Below are 19285 nucleotides of genomic sequence, written 5' to 3'. Positions count from 1 at the left end.
TGGGTCTGGGTGGACTCTGACATCGGGGTCCCCATTGGGGCGAGGGTCAAAGTAACACCATCTGGCCAACGGTTACTGGTGGACGATGGGGGAAAGGTAAACACTCTTTGCTGCCTAGTTAAACAGCAAAATTAATATGTTGAAGCCTCATAAAAACAGTTTCAGCCGGGATCCACCTTTTATTACGCCTCCTCAGGTTGTCTATTTGTCCGGGTCATTCTCACTAATGCGATATTTCAAGAACACCTTAAAGGACTTTCTAAAAGTTGGCTCAAATGTCCATTTGGGATTTGAGAAGAACCTAATTAGATTTTTGGGGGGGTTAAATGTGAAAGGTCATGGTCACTGTAACATATTTTTGGCCAAAGCTCAAGAAATGATTTGTTAATTATGCCAATTGACCCTTCGCTAAGCCCCACAAGCAAATCCAGTCTTGCCAATCATAGCATTGCATCGGCCAGCTCTGACCAGGGTTTTTCAACAAACCGGCTCTATAGATTCTCATCAATCGTTCCAAATTTTCTTAATTTTCAGGCAAGTTTTGTGGATTTCATTTCATGGTGAAACGTTGTGTAATAAGATACTCATTGACCGGAGAGGTTGGAAGGAAATATATACGTTTCTTTAACTGTGGAGCTAACATTAGCAGAGAACTTTAGCTCATCATTAACTAGCATTAGCACATCTGTGCTAAACAAGCTACTGAAGGTAAACCAAATGTATAGACATGCTGCTTTTTGCTTTTTAATGATTGTCACAGTGAATAAAAGAGCATTACAGGCACAGTGCTGCTCTTTAATTTCATTTACTTTTACACTGATCTTTAGCTTTTAGCTTTATCTTTTTAACCAGTTTTTGCTGATGAATCAGTTTGACATTCTGGATATATCCTTCAAATGCATTTAGTAAATACTTCTGTCTGCTTATCACTGAAATAATAATACATTTTGATATTGGATATTTATAGAGTGAGTGCAGTTAGTGACAGTGTGAGCTTCGTAGTAACATTAGCTCTGACAGCAGGAGGAAGTAGCAGCGGATTGCGGGGTGCAAGCACCATTTTCACTTCAATGGGTGATAGGATAAAAATGATAAAGTGATGACATTTTGGGCAGAAATGAACGTAAACTGCAAATTATCTGTTTGGCGGAGGCATACAACCACAAGGCGGTAATTCTAGTTTCTTACTTTGACCTCCCAGGAGCAGAGTCTTTCCCAGGAGCAGGAAGCCTCTCTCAGGATCATGCACCCTACATCAGTGGAGGGTGTGGATGACATGATCAAACTTGGAGACATGACAGAGGCCGGCGTCCTCAGGAACCTCCATCTCCGACACAAACGAGGCATGATCTATGTAAGGCACACATGCAACACGCAAACTGTAGTATACCTTTGAAAGTGAGCTACATGCCACTGGGGGGGGATGAACTTTCCATTTGCAAGTGCAGTTTCACCTGAAATATTTCTTAAGAGTCTTGAATTAAGTGTAATCACTGGAAAGTGTAGAAATACACACTGGATTGAAGTATCTTCGTTTAATAAGATGATTTCTTTTAACGAAAACAAGCTAAATGATTTCATGCTATTTGTTACATCGTTCTTTAAAGGGCTCATCACACAATTAGTTTTTTATTAATATAAACAAAACTACATTTGACATTATTCAAAGAGCATTTCAAACTAAATCCTGGTATCCCATATTCTGGGTAAATTAACTGTCTTATCTACAAATGTCTAACACAGGCATTGTCTTGTGATTGTAGACCTACACAGGATCTGTGCTGGTGGCAGTGAATCCATATCAGGATTTCCCTTTATATTCAGATGACCAGGTGAGGGTGGTAGTAACTATAGTACAACAGTGCATTTTCCCTTTATCATCTAACTTTGAATCTCTTCATCATAGATTACAGTGGTGATTCATGTGTGTATCTGTTGTCCTTCAGGTGCGGTTGTACCATGGTCGAAAGCTTGGGGAACTCCCTCCGCACATCTTTGCCATCGCTGAATCATGCTACTGTAACATGACACGTCATCTCAGGAACCAGTGCTGCATCATCAGGTCAGAATAAATCACTCCGCTGTAATCTGTTGCTGCTAAGCAGACTTGAATAGAGTTAGTGTTCAGGTTTTTACTTTTTGATCACTAATTCATTTATTTATTTTTCCTCAGTGGGGAATCAGGAGCAGGGAAGACTGAGAGCACGAAGCTCATCCTGCAGTACTTGGCAGCAGTCAGTGGTGAGCTCTCTGAGCAGCAGATTGAACAGCAGATCCTGGAGTCGAACCCAATACTGGAAGGTACTACATCGACACAACTGTACTTCAATGACACAGAGACATGCAGTTGCACTAAACAGACAGGGAACAACTGACTGTTGACACACATGCATACACAGGATAAGGGAAAAAACAATCAGTGCTCAAACGTCCCTGTTTTGTCCCATGCAGCGTTTGGAAATGCAAAAACCATCCGCAATGACAACTCCAGTCGCTTTGGGAAGTATTTGGAGATCTTCTTCAATAAGGACGGAGTGATTGAGGGTGCTCGTGTGGAACAGTATCTTCTGGAGAAGTCTCGTGTTTGCCATCAGGTGAGTTAGCTCTGTCCAAACACCTAGCTCCTCTTATCTGGGCAGATTTATGCTGTTGACCTATAAAGGCAGGGCTGGTAAGATAAACATGCTGTTATCATGGTCAACAATCTCTCTGTGTCCTGGAAAGCAAGTAAATCATTCCATGTTGCCTGTCAACTCTCTCGTTCACTGTACTGAGGAGTAAAAATACACAAAAACATATGAAATGTTAATTGCTCATTTGACTGTTAATTTATGCCCATATGACCGAAAAGTGACACCTTTTAAACACCTTTAGCTCATCTTTTTGTAGCAATAATAGTGCATTTTTGCTCCACAACCTCAGGCCCAGAAGGAGAGAAACTACCACATGTTTTACTGCATGCTGGCAGGAGTCACAGCAGAGGAGAAGAAAACGTTGAGCCTTGGAGATGCGAAGGAATACAAATTCCTTTCTAAGGTAATGCAATATCTACCTGCAGCTCATGTAGTCACCTTCTATCTATAGATAGTAAATAATCTAAACCTTTCCTCTCATGTGCTGCAGGGCGGCAGCATCGTGTGTGAAGGCAGGAACGATGCTAAAGACTACAAAAGAATTTGTTCCGCGATGAAAATCCTGAACTTCTCAGAGAGCCAGTGTCAGAAAATTGTCAAGCTGCTGGCCGCAATATTACACCTGGGAAACATCTGCTTCCAGGGTGAGTGTATGCATTTTAGATTATTTTCGTTTTTTTTACATATACAAGTATAAGTAATAATAATAGCCATTGTCCGTGTTATATATGGTCATCTGTGATACATAATTGTAGAAACAGCATTTGATTAACAGCGGTTGATTAAAATTCTAAATTTAAATGTATATTCTGTTTGGTAGATTAACCTTAAGCAATGCATTCTATTTTATAAGATCATCAGAGTGTTGTATATAATAACTTCATCTGCAAAGTAATTCAATCTGGTAAATAAATGTAGGGGAGTAAAAACGACAACACCCCCTGCTATGTGATGGAGTAGACGGATAAAGTAGCATCATTTGAAAGTACTCGAGTACAGTCCTCTAAACTGTACTTGGTAGTCCCGCAACTTCCTGGTTTCGATTCCATGTCATACAGCTCTCTCTCCTCCATGTCCAGTCTGCCTCTACACTGTCAAATACTTTTGGTCTTGTTGTTACATTTGATTTCCTGTTCCCACCAGCAAACACACAAAATAACTTGGAAACCAGTGACGTCAGCAAGTCGGAACACTTCAGCATCGCAGCATCATTACTGGGGGTGAGCATTTTCTTTTCTTCGCTCATCTTTAGTGAGTGTTGACACAACATGAGATTCTGTATGTTTTTCACATTTCAAGATTGAGTGAACATGAACCAGCTGCGCCAAAAACAGATCTTTATTCTTCAGCATTAAATATGAAGTTCTTGTTTGTTGTTTTCAGGTCCACAATTCTTCCCTGGCAATGAGTTTGACCCATCGTTCCTTTATGACCAACAGAGAGAGGGTGACCAAACCCCTCAGCGCCGAACAGGCCTCTGACTGTAGAGATGCCTTTGTCAAGGTAATGAAGCCAATGGCAATAAATCAGAGTGTTGCATACTTGCTTATTTGATCCTGATTCCTGATTCTAATTAAACAATTTACGACAAACATTGCCCTCTAAATGTTGGCTGTTGGATGCCAATTCAGCTGAATGAGACATTTTTACCTTTGATTGCAGAGAGAATAATTAATTAGGACTGTTATAGCAACATTCATTCATTTAAAACAAAAGGAGGGGGCTGCAAGCAGAGCTTTCAGACAAAGCACTTGTTGTGGAGGGGGATCCAGGGACTTAAACAAACAACCATCCAGTCACAAATACATTTTATTGCTTAATATTCCTCCGTTATTTGTGGCCGATCTCTCAGGCAATCTACAATAAGTTGTTCATATGGATCGTTGGGAAAATCAACGGTGCCATCTCTCAGAGGATGACCAGCAACCCCAAATCCTCCTTGCTGTCCATCGGCCTGCTTGATATCTTTGGCTTTGAGAACTTCAACACAAACAGGTCAGGACATTTCTTCACACTCCCTTCAAGCCGAGCGTAGCACACCTCTATGGTTACCTAAAACATAATGTCCTCCTGTCGCTTCACAGCTTTGAGCAGCTGTGCATTAATTTTGCCAATGAAAAGCTGCAGCAGTTCTTTGTGGGCCACATCTTCAAGCTGGAGCAGAAGGAATACAGGAAAGAGGACATTGTCTGGAGTAACATCAAATTTAGTGACAATCAGAACATCTTGGACGTTCTGGCTGTGAAACCCTGTAACCTGCTGGCTCTTATTGATGAAGAAAGCCATTTTCCAAAGGTGATGATGCCATATACTTTATTGCTTTTAAGTCAATGCACCAAACAGTATTTAAGCATTTACTGTAAAACCTGATAGTTCAGTAAAATATTTCCACTTGTTTTTAATTCAAAATATTGTTTGGTGTGTCACAGGGCTCAGACTTCACTTTGCTGAACAAGATGAACCAGCAACACAGAGGGAACAAGACCTACATCGCCTCCAAAAGTGAACACGACACTGACTTTGGGATTTGCCACTTTGCAGGCAAGGTTCACTACGACTCCAAAGGTACAGAGGCAAAATGCAAAACAAGTCAAACGAAAGACTTAATGCGTAATGTGAGGTGCTTAGCAATGTTATTTTCTTTCTGTTTAGGGTTCCTGGAAAAGAACAGAGATGCTGTCAGTTTTGACATAATCAAGATGGTGGAAATTACCACCAATAAGCTGCTTCGTCAGATATTTGAGAGTGAGCTTTCAACCAATGACGTGAAGATTAGTAACAACAAAAAGATCATCATGACACCGAAGAGCTCTCTACGGGTATGAACGTACAACCTCATCAGCATGCCCTTTACTTTCACATCGCTACAAATATAATCCACTTGTTTTGATGGACTTTTCTTGTATTGGAATACAGTGGACAAGCATTGCCAGTGACATTGTGTGACAGTTTCCAATTACTACACATTTTCCACATTTGAGTCTCCTCTCTATCATCTGTGCAGGCTCACACTGACAACCGTAAACAGGTGGTGACGCTGAGCGGTCAGTTCCGTCAGTCTCTGGACTCCCTCATGAAGGCTTTGTCCGCCTGTCAGCCTTTCTTCATCCGCTGCTTCAAACCCAACAATGAAAAGCAGTTTAAGGTGAATGACACAAGGGTTTTTAAACACAACCATATAATTGAGCAATTATGTTCGATAAACAAATGAGAAAAGTTGCATTAGTGTTTGTGCAAGTGTAAAAAAAAATCAAGACATTTCCCCGAAATCTTTTTGTTTCCTCAAATTATGAAGATGATGCTTTGAGTCTGTCTACATTAGTTTTTCCTCCTTTGCCTTAACTGAAGAAGATCAAATTACTTTTCCGATCTGCCATTCAGCCCCCCTACCATCTGTCGTACTGGATAAACAACAAACTCTTCCTGTTTTGTGCCATAAAGTAATTTGACCAAATTTCCGGAGAAATATGACCTGCTAAATTATGGATGGATTTCCACGCACTTTTTGTACAGTCATTCATGGTCCCCAGAGGATTAATTATCTTCCTACTACTGCATTGTGATCCCCTGAGTTTTCTTATTGTGCCATTAGCAAGTTTAAATACTATATATCCTTTAAAATATCACAACAAATATATATCTATAATGTTGTTCTAATATATGATGTAATCATGTTAACATTGGACTTGATTTAGCTGGTTATGTGTATGAAGAAAACAATAATGCCACTCTGTCCCGTATAGACAGAATATACAAAACCCCTTTAATGTGCTCTCCTCTAGGCGTTTGACAGAGGGCTATGTATGCGTCAGCTGAGATACTCCGGCATGATGGACACCATCCGCATCCGGAAGCTGGGATACCCAATTCGCCACACCTTTGTTGAATTCCTGAAGCGCTACAGGGTGCTCCTGAAGACGATCGTCTGTGACCCCAGAACTGTTAGTCGTGATGATCATATGTTACAATGATTACATAAAATCTTTGTGGAATCTAAAATGTCATTGCTTAATGTCAATCAAGATAATACTGTTCATGCAGTTATGATGGCCACATGATGGTTTACTTTTTTATCGTCTTTCCCCTGGAGGAATTTGGGCTGTCATTAGTGTCTCTTCAGCATCTTTATTGTCTCCCCAGGAGACAGCTGCTGCCTGTTGTCAAGCCATCTGCCAGACCGTGTTTGAAGATGCGGACGAGTGGAAAATAGGCAGGACCAAGATCTTCCTCAGGGTGAGGAAAACTTATAATTCAAACCATGCCATTCAAAATCATTGAAATTATTTATGAACCAAAAATGCTGTACTGTTTCAACATCACTGCAGATTAACAGTAACAATACTAACTGGTAAAGAAGTATCAGTATTACGAACTAGCAGCTAAACCGTGATTTGTTCTCTGTTATGTCATTACTGTATGCTACAGTTTACTTGATTTAGTTGCATTGTTTTTTATAAGATTTGGATAACGTAATCTTGGAACATGATGGCATTTGATTGCAACAATGTTTTTCTGGATGAATCAGAAAATAGTAATGCGTCTTTTTTCCCTTTTATTTCAGGATGCACATGACGCCGTCCTGGAACGGCTGAGGGAACAAAAGCTCAGCCAGATGGCTCTGGTGATCCAGAGAGTCATGCTGGGATACAAAGACAGGTGCAGCTTCTAAAAAGAGTCAAATGTGGAAATCGCATAGACATAATGAACACAGAACTGAATGAGGTCATGGGTACATTGTCTTTTTTTTTTATCTCAAAAGGTCTGGGTACTACTACTATACTTTCGCTACAGATTGTGTTATTTATTGAGATGCATACTTCCAGATGAAATATGGTGTCACAGAAAAACATATAAAAAGATGTGTGTGTGTGTGACGTTGGGTGAAGGAAGTTTCTTTTTATTTATTTTTTTATTTACTTTTGCTTATTTTACAGAAAGTCTTTCCTGAAGACGCGGGCAGCAGCTGTGGTGTTGCAGAAGCACTGGAGAGCTCACAGACAGAAGCAAATGAGAAGAAAGGTCTGATGCTTAAAAACCTTTTATAGAACGCAGAGCGTGTCCCTGATACCATGCTCTCTCTTTGACGTTTGCTATAACTTATCTCAAGTCCAGTGACCTTGTCCTTTGTTTCCACTCTTGCTCCAACTAGCTCCTGCACGGCATTTACCGGCTGGCATCAAAGATCCGTAGTCGTAAGCTTCAGCTCCAGTACCAAAGATGGCGAGAAGCAGCAATCACCATACAAAGCCAGGCATGTACTTTACATATTGTAGATTAGCTTACAGTGTAGCTTTATTCCAATTATGGTGTCCCATGTTGAAAGTTAAAGTATATTTGTATATTATATATATCATTGGTGGGCCATGGATTGTGCACCTACGTATGCTATAACAGCTGATGCCGCATTTTTGATTTCATACCATTTTTATTTTTGGAAGTGTTAATCAATTTTAATATTATATTTGCAACTCAAACATAAAACAATTGTATTTAATTATTGAATAAGATAATCAATCATTTCTGATAAACTGTAGGTTCGAGGCTACACGGTGAGGAAGGGCTGGAAGCAGAAGAGAGATGCAGTCATACTGCTCCAAGCTTACAGAAGAGGACTCCTGGCCAGAAGAATAGCTAAAAAGATGAGGGATGATGTAAGAGCTGAAAGTCTTGAAACTAGAAAATAACATAATCAATGTTAAGAAATAGGTGTGTTGTATTAAGAAACCTTTTCACCTCCTCTTTCTGTATCTTCTCTCCACCCAACCCACCTCCCAGGCCTCCCTTTTGCGCCTGGTGAAAGAGAACCAAGAGAAGATTGCTTTGGAGCTTCAGCAGCGACTGAAAGTTATCGCTCAGTCACCACTAGCTGATGAGGAGCCTGAGCCAACTGTTCAACAGGATTCAGAGGATGACACGTATGATCTCCAGCCCAAGCCTCCTGTGGAAGTGGTCAAACAGGAAGCACCACGATCAGAGGAATTTGAGGTGAGACAATATTTCAGTTGTGTAATCCGGTAATGTGACATTAATACATGTTAGCCTTTTATCATGTCATGAATTTACTGACTGAATCCTTGAAGTTAATAATAATATGGCTGTTAAAAAGAAGAAGAAGAAGAAGAAGAAGAAGAACACACCAGAGCCGGTGGAGGAAACCACAGTTGAGACAACACGGTTGGAAATCATCGCCGCAGCCTCACTCCCATCAACCCCTACCCCATCGCTGGAAGAGGAGGACGATGAGTTTGATGACGGCAGTGATGAGTTTTCCTTCTTCAAGTTCAGCATCCTTCACTTCCAAAGCAACACCGGCCACACGCACTTCAACCAGAGACTCAAGCAGTCGCTTCTGCCACACGATGACGAGGGCGATGCACTGGTGAGCGGACAGAGAGGAACAAAGAGGCAGCTGTCTTACTGCAAGCTGCAAAGATTTCCATCTTTGGCCAAAGCTCACCACCAGTTTTGCCTCATCTTTTCCTCATTTTTCCTACAGGCATGTCTGACTGTGTGGTGGATTATACTGCGTTTCATGGAGGACATTCCAGAACCAAAACCTGTGGACGCAATGTCTCAAGCATTCAGCACCATCTCCCGTCATATACCTCATAGGCAAGGCCGGAGGCTGAGCAGCCTGGTGGGACTGGACCAGGTAACATATTATGAACAGCTTCTTTTCTGCTGCTGTAGGATACAGAAGATCCCCTTGAATGTCAAACAACAGTCATTACCCTCTAATCATCACATTTGTTCTGAATAGAAAATACTGAGGAAGAACAAGAAAAAGCTTGGAGGTGGAAACAGAAAAGCTTCTGTCATTCCAGAGGAGGTCAGCACTCATGTTGCTCTGATATTCATCACTCTCTCATTATTTCTGTCTTGATTCATTATGAACGTTTTATGCTAATTTGCTCTTTTTCTTCCCATTTTTTCCAGCCAGAGAACTATACGGAGGACGAAGACATTTTGATCGGAGAGGGCCCGACACTGGATCGGCCACTCTCCTCTTTGGAAAAACTACACATTATCATCGGATACGCTCTATCAAGACCAGACATAAGGTAGAGGTGGGATGATTGTTGACATGATAGGGAGAAACAAACGTAGATATGTTCGTATACAGTGGAGCGGCATTGGGCAGCCTTATAACACAAGATTTATACTATTCCAATTTGTTTCATTTTTTCCATCATTAACATTTGAACCACCTTCTGAAGTCCTGGAGGTTCTCCTACTTCTGGTTGCATTCATTGTTCAGTTCTTCTTATACTGTCTTGTTCATCACTGTTTCTTTCATGTTGCTTGGCCTGTGCAGGGATGAGATTTACTGCCAGATCTGTAAGCAGCTGGTGAACAATGAGAACAGGAAGAGCCGTATGCAAGGTTGGATCCTTCTTTCCATCTGTCTTGGGATCTTCCCACCCACAGACCTCTTCATAAAGGTCAGTCTGCAGCAAGCATTCAGTAAAACAGCAGCTGAAAACCTCAGATTATAGAATAAAAAACTAAAAAGTTAATGTTGAACATGGAAATAATGGACACTTTTACTCAAAGTGCAACCTGAACATTTGGTATGTTTAATGCAACGGTCAAATGTCCTGGGTCTGCTCAAATAGTGTGTGTTTACATCTTTGTTGGTTTAAATTGTAATCGTTCTTTATGTGTTGGTGTATTCTATTGACCATATTATATTCTTCTCTGTTCCACAGTATTTGGAGAGTTTTGTCCGTAGAGGTCCAAGTGGTTACGGAGAATACTGCACTGAGCGCCTGCGTCGTATAATAGCCAACGGAGGAAGAAAAGAGTTGCCCTGTTGGATAGAGGAACAGGTAGAAACACTGAATCACATTTTTTTTGTCTGCATCGTCTCTCGACATTTAAACACAAGTTTATTGTTGAAGATTTAATTTTTTATGAGCAGCACTCCTCGCCTCATTCAGCTATGAAACTTTAAAGTATTAAATTGTTTTCTTGAATTTCTATAAGCATTTGGACGTTGGGCTGGGCGGTATGGTCATTTATATCACGGTATTTTGTAAGATTCTGGCGGTTTCACGGTATATCACGGTATTTTTTCCAAATAAACACATTCATTTATTGACGCCGAAAAGGACCGCCACCGTCATCGTTATTCACCACTGGTTCGCACCTAGCCAGCAGCTGTTTTGATTGGTACATAGGGAGCTAAACTAGGAGGGATTTAGGACCCAGGGGAATCCCTTGATACTAGTGGTGCATTTGCAGCCATAACGACTATTGTCATTCTCCGGCAGGCAGCAACATTGAATGTTTACAGTCACAGATACATGTACAGCGTTCTGAGCTACTTACGTCTCACGGATAGAAGTTGACTCATGGTTTGAAAGAAATTACATTGCCAAAATGCATGATGGGTAAAGCCCGCCCACTCAGCTGCGCAGGAAAAGACTTCCTTCTGCACAAGAAAAGTCTTTCTGTGTGGGCGGTGTCATTTACCCTGCATGCATTTTGCCGATGTCATTTCTTGCAAACCATGAGTCAAGTGAGTTAACATGAGACGTAAGTAGCTCGGTCCGCTACTCCTTCAGCTTCAAGCTGTGAACATGAAATGTTATCGCCTGCCAAACAGTGGTTGAACCGGTATACCGCACAGCCCTATTTAGATGATCTATTTTTCATACTTTCCTGTCATTTCACATTGGTATACGGTATATGACGGGGTGTGTTACACTCAGTAACGTTACTTATATAGAAAGTACGGACATGTCAGTGGACAGAGATAATTTGCAGGTGGCAGTGGTGGACTGGCAGTTGAACAAAATCATGTGGCTATCAACTGCTTCTGTAGTTGAAAGAAGAAAAATCCATAATACTATCCAAATAGAGGATTTTTTTATTTTATTGCTCTTTTAGCTCAACTGCCTGTTCCACAAGTAGAGACTGACCTCTGGTGGCGCGTGCTGTGTACTACTGTAAATCACATCCATTCAGCGTCATAGAATGTGGAGCTTCTGTACCATACCATCAGGATTTCTAAATACCCTGGTATACCTTAATACCACCTGGGCCTAATTTCTTATCTTTATTCTCCCTACCGACAGGCTGCCAAGTCCAAGGAGCCCATAGATGTGTCTGTGACTGTAATAGACGACCGCACTTTCAGTCTACAGGTGGACTCGGCTTCCACCTCTGCTGAAGTCTGTCAAGCTGTGGCTGACAAGATTGATCTTCGAGACACATATGGATTCTCCTTGTATATCAGTCTATATGAAAAGGTGAGCTTTACTTCCTCATCTGTTGTCTCGTCTTATGCATTCAGACCTCCCCCACCTCTAGTTGCAAACAAAAGTGTCCATGCTTTTGGTTGTCCCATAAACTGTGAGTCCAGTGTTTAAATATAATTGAATCAGTGCTAAAGTCCAGTTCAAAAGATTGTAGAGAATGTGATGGAACATTTTGTTGAGTCTTTTTAAGCTTAAATAATGAATATCAAAGAAACAGAACTTGTCTATGAAATTATGTATTCCCTGCGCATAGAAGAGGCACAGTTATACAGAGTCACTGTGTGGATGCACTGAAGTGTGACCATTCATGCATTTATACAAAGAGGAAAGGTGGAGGTTACAAAAGAACATATTGTTTCAGGTTGTGATAAGAACAATGGGATTGGATCAGTGTGGGAATCAAAACATCTAAAGGTCCTTGTCCTGACCTTGATTTATGACCTGTCCCCACAAGTGATTGATTACTTGACACCGGGTACGGGGGATGGTATGCCATTGGCTTTGTAAACTTCCCAGTCCCCTGCTGCAGAAGAGAAGATGATTTGCATATACAACTTCACAATAGAAAGATAAAATAATACTAAGAATATAACATTTCCATTACAAGAACCACACTCACTTCAACTGTATTTGTCTCCAGATGTGGTCTCTGGGCAGCTGTGGGAAGCATGTATTGGATGCAGTGTCTCAGTGCGAGCAGGAGATGAGGAGGCAGGGCAAGCAGGAGAAGGACACCCCCTGGACACTTTCCATTCGCAAGGAACTGTTCACACCCTGGCATGACTGCTCAGTAGACCCGATCAGCACAGATCTAATCTACAGACAGGTTATCAAGGGAATCAAGATTGGAGAGTACACCAGTGAGAAGGTGAGGCTCAGGAGTAAGAGGACCGTTTACCTTTACATACTTATTATAACTTAATTTCTGATGTGAAGCTAAAAGAAATAACCCAACATTTGTATGGCCACAAGTTGAATTTTGTCCGTGAAAGATGTTTAATATTGAAAAAGCAAAAGATTTGTAGCCCTAAATCCTCCTCTCCATATTTTTATATGATGAAGTAACAGTTCTTCAACAGACTAATTACATCTGCTCTTTAGTGTCACGAGGAACAAATAACAATATTGAGGTTAGCATAATAATGTTGCTCCTTATCTGCTAAATATGTAAATATGTAAATTTGCGACTGTTGCAGCATGTTACATTATATAAATTACCAATCCAAAATAAGCAACAATTTGTTCTCGAAACTATGTCTATTATAAATGTATTGCATCTCTCAGGAGGATGAATACGTCCAGCTGGCAGCACAGCACTATTACATCCAGTTTGGTTCTGCATACAACAAAGACAACGTCCAAAGGGTGGTGGAGGAATGCATCGCCACAACACTCATTGAGAACAAATCGATGACAAAGTGGATCCAACTCATCAGCGCAGCACACTTAACGGTATAGTGCAAACAACAGGACAAAATGAGATAGTTATAAACATGCCTGGAGCCTAACACTAATTTGTGCATGCCATGTGTAATGTTCGAAATACATTTTTTTTTCAAGTTTTTTTGCTTCACATGGGTACAATAAAGGTGACCTCGGGATAATTCTTACCTCCTGATCCTCCAGGGTCCTTATGTCAACGAGAAGCAGAAAACCGACAGCGTAAAAGGAGAACTGGTCAACAACGCCCAACACGCATGGCCCCTACACTTCTCCAAATTTTATGAAGCTACATTGATGTCAGGTCAGTCATCATACAGCTTATATTACCCGCAGTATTTAACATGCAATATGCTTTTTCCTCAACACCCAGAGAGCTCATATAATAATACCCCCCCCCAAAAAAACAACGTTGAAAAAGGTCAAAAAACATATTTTTACTGCAGCTGGGTTTACTGCAGATGAATGTCACCAATGAATGTTATTCATTTGTGTGTGCATCCCTACTGAACTCAGATTACCAGTTACAATTTAAGAAATGGCAGACCACTTACAACCCTGCTTCTGAAACATTGCATTCCCATATCTGTCCACAGGACCTCCTTTGCCTAAAAGCAGATTTTTTGTGGCTCTAAACGGGAGTGGCATCTTCTTCATGGATGGCAGAGACAAGAGCCTCCTTGAGATTCCTTACCTAGAAGTAAAGAATGTACACATGATTAGGTATGGACAATTTATGTTGTTCTGCTGATAGAATCATTTTTGATTTTTAATGTACTTCCTTGCAAAAACCTTTAACTGCGTAAAAGTATCAAACAATTAATACTTTGATGTATATAACCTGTCCAGTGACAGCCATTGCCTTGACTCTGAGTCACTGAGTTTGGCCACAGTCAAAGAAGAGTTTGTCCTGAAATCTGGTGACGCTGCTGACATGGCCGCACTTATTGAGAAAAACCTGGATGGGCTGAGACAGCGCTCAGTGTATGCACTAGCTCAACAGGATGCCAGTAGACCAGGTAAGAGTCTACAATATTAGGCTCAAACACACATGCAGTCTATTTCATCCCATACATGCACAAAAAACACATCTGCCTCTCTTTTTTATTTCCTCCTACAGATGACCCCATGTTCCTGGTTTGTAAACGAGGCGACCTTCTGCTCGTAGAGAAAGATAAAGAAGGTTCTCCTGATAAGAACTGGATGAACGTTACCAACCAGCGGACCAGTGCCAGTGGTGCGGTCCATAAGGATACAGTGCAGTTTCTGCCGACTCTTGAGAAGCCCACTGACACTATGCTGGTAGAGTTATCCATCTTTTATTGTAAAATGTATATTTTTCACTATATTAAAAAGGACATTTTAAATCAGTGTACAGAAATAGTAGCATATATAAATATAGCCTATACATTTTTTTCTTATTTGCATTATGTATTAACGTATCAAAAACTAAAGCCAAATTTACCAAAAGCATTAATTCAATTTATTCAAGTCAACATGCACAAATGTTGCATAGTGATCTTTCAGGTCTAAGGTCTATGGATGCAACATTGGATCCATGAGTATGATGGTTTGTCTAAGCCCCCCTTATGGTGTAACTAATGACCTGCCTGTGACCCCTCAGGAGCTGCTCAGTCCGGGCCAGAGGAAACCTTCAACAACACAAAACGCCACACAGAGAAACGAAACAGTGGCTCCTACCTCTTTAAAAGAGTTTGCATTTGAGAACTTCAGGTATTGATGTCATATGAGTTATATATAGTTATTTTTCTAATTTAAATTATGAATATTTATCAAACTCTATGTCAGACATCATTACAACATTTGTTTTACTCTATATGAATGGCAGGTTGTTTTAAGTGTTGCAAAGAGCAAAAAAGTCTCAGGAAAGCAAGCAGGACTAATGTGCTCACACAGTTTGCTCCATGTCACAGGCCGACAGGTAAAGATGCCGGTCGACAGGGTGCGTCCAAAGGGGTGACCAGGGAGAAGCTGTGGGCGAGCACCAGAGAACCTCTCAAACAGCCCCTAATGAGGATTCTGGTCCACAACTCTGATCTCAGCAACCTGGCCTGCAGCACCTTTACAGATATCCTTGATATGAATGCTTCCCGTTTGCAGATGAGGGCAAGTTTGGTGGCGGGTCCACTCACATTACTGTTTCAGTAAAAACTGAAACATTTGATAATGTCGACCTTGTTAAAACCCCAAATTCTGAACTGTATTCTGTTGCAAGGATTTTCTCAGAGTTTTGCTAATGTCGAGAAAACGGCTTTAAATGAAAACGTCAGATAACAATGTTGTTTTCACTCACAATATTGTTGATTCCACCCAATTAACTGCATGTAATCTGTACCCTTTTTCAAAAAAAAAAATTAGGAATAAGTCAAACATATTTTAGCTACTTCTGCGCCATACAGCCCAATTTGATCTCAAGTGGGCCGGACCAGTAAAGCTATTGCATAATAACCTATAAATAGCAACACCTCCCATTTTGTCTTTTTCTTTTAGTGTAAAGAGGTACATGTATACTCTGAAAAATTACACAATTAATGAACAATCCATTTACAAAACAGATGATAAACAGCAGATGTGTTACGAAAAACAAAAACCTCAAATAATGTATTGTTTCTGCTCTCAGTTGTCCTGGCAATTTTTTGCATTTTGGCCCGATATATTGCCAAATATGATATTCCTTGAGCACCGAAAGGTTCTCTGAACATAGCAAGCACACTGACTTCTCGTTTACCACTGTAAAAAAATAGGAACTGGTCTGTTTTTTCTTGAAAATAGTATTTTTATGCTGAACAAAGCCATCCAGTGGGCCAATTTGGACTTTGTTTAGCAGGCAGGTTCTGGCCCTCGGGCCGTATGTTTCACACACCTGGTCTGGAACACATAAAGGACTATGCGATACAGAACTTAGTCTTGTTTCGTACTGTCTGTGTGAATCCTTAACCATGGCTGCTACCTATCCTGAAGTACATGGGCGACTACCCCATCAAACATGCTCGCAGTCCTTTAGAGCTGACTGACCAGATCTTTGGTCCTGCCACCCAGCATGAAGCTCTGCAGGACGAGGTTTACTGCCAGATTATGAGACAGATGACCAGTAACAGCAGCAGGTGCTCCCTCCGTGTGTACTTCTGTACGTTAAAGCATTCACACATAATTAAGAGTTTACATATATAATCCTCTATGATTCCCCCCCCTTGCTTTTCTTGCTCTCCCTCACTCTCAGGTTGAGTATGGAGCGTGGGTGGCAGCTCATGTGGCTGTGTTTGGGCCTGTTCTCGCCGAGTCAGAAATTGATGAGACACACCCAGCGCTTCCTGGAGTCGCGGCCCAGAGACCAGCTGGCTCCTGGCTGCCTGCAGAGGCTGCGCGGTGTGGGCAGGTCAGGCTGGAGTTAGATACAGAAATAAGAAATAATAGATGTAGAATGTAATGGGATGACTGCAACATCCTGTATACAAGGGATTTGTTACTGGTAGTATAACTCAAGAATGTATAACTCATGACTATTTGAAACTTGAAAAACTGGTAGTCCATATTAAGGAAATAATAATGCTACTGAACTGACAGTAGATTGTAATAAACTGTGTATTTTTGATATTATTTTAAAGGGGTACACCAACAATTTAGTATTGTATTCAGGAGTGACAGGTTGAAAGAGTGGTTGAAATGTATAGAACAGATGCCGAGATGTCCTTACGTTGAGTCCGTAGTATGTGTCAAGCTCCAAAAATGTTCCATCCTACAACTACCATAATACAACTTGGCAGTGTCTTCCAGGGTTATCTTTGCAATAAGTCCCTTTAATTTAAAGTAGTCTTGCAAAGCACAGGGATCAAAGCTATCTTGAGTCTACTACTGCTGAGATTCAAATAGTTGTGGAAATTATTTTATTCCATAGAATAAAAGCAGAGAAAATGGATGATTAGAGGTTAAAAAGTGTTACTTTAAAGCAGTGGTTCTCAAACTTTTTTTGTCACGCCCCACTTTGGAGGAAGAAGAATGTTCATGCCCCACCGCCCCAACAAAAAGCCGATCTCCGTGAGATAGGCTTTTCTGCTGTTTTTGTTTTGGCAAAACGCTAAGAATAGGTGAGTCTTAACCGTGATTATTGGCCGTCGCGCAAGCGTAACCTGTTACCGGCGTAATGTAAACATTTCCATGAACGTACAGGCATTTCACCATGTATTTATTAATGACGTTTTATGTCCGTGTACTTTGTAGTTTTGTACTATGTGAAGTTCTCATGTAGCTCAGGGAGAGTGGTCGTCCTGAAACAACAAGGTAGCCGGTTCGATCCCTGGTCTCCCCATAGTTTACATGTCGAAGTGTCCTTGAGCAAAACACTGAACCCCCAGTTGCTCCCTGGGCGCTTCACAGCAAGGATGGTCAAATGCAGAGAATAATTTCTTTACTGTGGGATTAATAAAGGATTAGAAAAAAGAGTAGAAACAAATATATATTAAAAAACAAATCAAAATTCCCCCCCTCGCGCCCCACCTGTAATATCTCCGCACTCCACTAGAGGGTCGAGCCTCACAGTTTTAGAACCACTGCTTTAAAGGGAGTGTGAAGATGGAAATGTGTTAAAAAAAAATGTTTGGTCTTCCTCATTTATTCATTCCTGTCAGTTTGTTACTGTATTAGTCATAATAAGGAATATTAATCATCAGTGCATGTAGTAGAAAATCACCATAGTGTGTACAATACAAGTATTGGATTGCTTTGTACCCTCAGTAAGGAGCCCAGGAAGCTTCCTCCCCATCCGGTAGAAGTGGATGCCATCCAACAGAACAGCACCCAGATCTTCCATAAAGTTCACTTCCCAAATGACACAAGTGATGTAAGACACACCACCTGCCTCTAAACACTGAGATGAGATGTCCATTATGTGCACTTGATCATGATAATGTTCAAAAATAAATGTGGGAGAAAAATTGTTTGCCCACGAATGGATTTACCCATAATAATAGAATAACAAAAACTTCCCTCCATTGGAAAACAGAAAACAATCATGCGAGTTAATATCAGACACATAAGTTCTAAAATTACTTCCAACTATTTAACTGTCACATCCAAGTCCATTTGGATATCAGCGAAAGTTTCTATTTGTACTGTTCTTACCGTTGTGCAGATATTTGAGGTGAAATCGACCACCACAAGCAAAGACCTGTGCTACAGTATCGCCTCTGAGCTCAAACTAAACTCAGCTGAAGGATATGGCCTGTACCTGAAAATGGCAAACAAGGTGGGGTTGGGTAATATTACTGCAGGAGTTTGTTTGTTTGATTCCTTTTTTTGTTGCCAGTCATGACATTGTATTTTGACAAACATATATGTTATGTTGATTTCTATATAGCCTAAGTGGACATTGTATGCTTTGGTTTGCATTGCTGATATGACTGATGATGAAAAACTTTGAGACAACGAGGTCTTAAATTGAGATCTCATTTACACTGGTGAATTAACACTCACAGTTAGTGACTGGAGCCACCAAGGCTGTGCTTCAAACCTGTTTAACATACTGATATTATTCTGTTTTTAATTCTTAGGTCGTAAGCTTGGAGGAGCAGAAATACTTTTTTGACAGTTTAAGGCAGAATTCAGAGACTCTTAAGAAAGGAAAAAAAGTGAAAGAAGGTAATGCTTCATACTGACACCTTCATGTTTTTATAGTTAGTAGTTTTCCAAATGTATGATTGAGGTTTTGTGTCCCAGGCAACCAAGCCACTATGCCCTACAGGGTGATCTTCAAGAGGAAGCTCTGGTTCAATGTGAGCCCGGGGAAAGACCTGATTGCAGACCTCACTTTCCATTTCCCACAGGTGTGCAACCTAAACACTCTCTTCATTCTGCTGGCTTTCACTCTTTTTCAACACGCAGAATTGTCTTGACACATATGTCCTTTTTTTTCTGCCACATAGGAGTTGCCCA

The 19285-nt window shown here is 40.8% G+C and overlaps 1 protein-coding gene across 1 annotated transcript in view; it reads left to right on the top strand.

Moving 5' to 3' along the window:
- The window catches only part of LOC306741690 (unconventional myosin-VIIb-like), a gene marked incomplete at its 3' end in the record, with an annotated part of 20504 nt that continues 1219 nt past the window's right edge, over positions 1 to 19285 (top strand). Inside the window, exons 1-44 of the mRNA XM_079224005.1 lie at positions 1 to 96; positions 1202 to 1354; positions 1764 to 1832; positions 1947 to 2062; positions 2174 to 2301; positions 2452 to 2594; positions 2923 to 3036; positions 3124 to 3277; positions 3777 to 3853; positions 4017 to 4136; positions 4486 to 4628; positions 4718 to 4928; positions 5063 to 5198; positions 5286 to 5452; positions 5638 to 5778; positions 6416 to 6574; positions 6774 to 6866; positions 7195 to 7289; positions 7568 to 7652; positions 7783 to 7884; positions 8168 to 8284; positions 8409 to 8618; positions 8758 to 9012; positions 9130 to 9285; positions 9394 to 9462; positions 9570 to 9694; positions 9949 to 10075; positions 10343 to 10462; positions 11714 to 11887; positions 12537 to 12764; positions 13181 to 13348; positions 13523 to 13640; positions 13933 to 14059; positions 14186 to 14355; positions 14457 to 14638; positions 14961 to 15070; positions 15271 to 15436; positions 16319 to 16461; positions 16578 to 16733; positions 18089 to 18194; positions 18486 to 18599; positions 18904 to 18991; positions 19070 to 19176; positions 19276 to 19285. The exon at positions 19276 to 19285 is cut by the window's right edge and continues 176 nt beyond it. Of these exons, the coding sequence (XP_079080131.1) occupies positions 1244 to 1354; positions 1764 to 1832; positions 1947 to 2062; positions 2174 to 2301; positions 2452 to 2594; positions 2923 to 3036; positions 3124 to 3277; positions 3777 to 3853; positions 4017 to 4136; positions 4486 to 4628; positions 4718 to 4928; positions 5063 to 5198; positions 5286 to 5452; positions 5638 to 5778; positions 6416 to 6574; positions 6774 to 6866; positions 7195 to 7289; positions 7568 to 7652; positions 7783 to 7884; positions 8168 to 8284; positions 8409 to 8618; positions 8758 to 9012; positions 9130 to 9285; positions 9394 to 9462; positions 9570 to 9694; positions 9949 to 10075; positions 10343 to 10462; positions 11714 to 11887; positions 12537 to 12764; positions 13181 to 13348; positions 13523 to 13640; positions 13933 to 14059; positions 14186 to 14355; positions 14457 to 14638; positions 14961 to 15070; positions 15271 to 15436; positions 16319 to 16461; positions 16578 to 16733; positions 18089 to 18194; positions 18486 to 18599; positions 18904 to 18991; positions 19070 to 19176; positions 19276 to 19285 (5710 nt within the window). The 5' untranslated portion in view covers positions 1 to 96; positions 1202 to 1243. The remainder of the gene's footprint in view (positions 97 to 1201; positions 1355 to 1763; positions 1833 to 1946; positions 2063 to 2173; positions 2302 to 2451; positions 2595 to 2922; positions 3037 to 3123; positions 3278 to 3776; positions 3854 to 4016; positions 4137 to 4485; positions 4629 to 4717; positions 4929 to 5062; positions 5199 to 5285; positions 5453 to 5637; positions 5779 to 6415; positions 6575 to 6773; positions 6867 to 7194; positions 7290 to 7567; positions 7653 to 7782; positions 7885 to 8167; positions 8285 to 8408; positions 8619 to 8757; positions 9013 to 9129; positions 9286 to 9393; positions 9463 to 9569; positions 9695 to 9948; positions 10076 to 10342; positions 10463 to 11713; positions 11888 to 12536; positions 12765 to 13180; positions 13349 to 13522; positions 13641 to 13932; positions 14060 to 14185; positions 14356 to 14456; positions 14639 to 14960; positions 15071 to 15270; positions 15437 to 16318; positions 16462 to 16577; positions 16734 to 18088; positions 18195 to 18485; positions 18600 to 18903; positions 18992 to 19069; positions 19177 to 19275) is intronic.

The sequence above is a fragment of the Taurulus bubalis genome, assembly GCF_910589615.1.
Source record: "Taurulus bubalis genome assembly, chromosome: 1".
NCBI classification, from domain to species: Eukaryota; Metazoa; Chordata; class Actinopteri; order Perciformes; family Cottidae; genus Taurulus; species Taurulus bubalis.
Note: the sequence above shows the minus strand (reverse complement) of the source record. Positions and strands in the feature narration are given on the sequence as shown.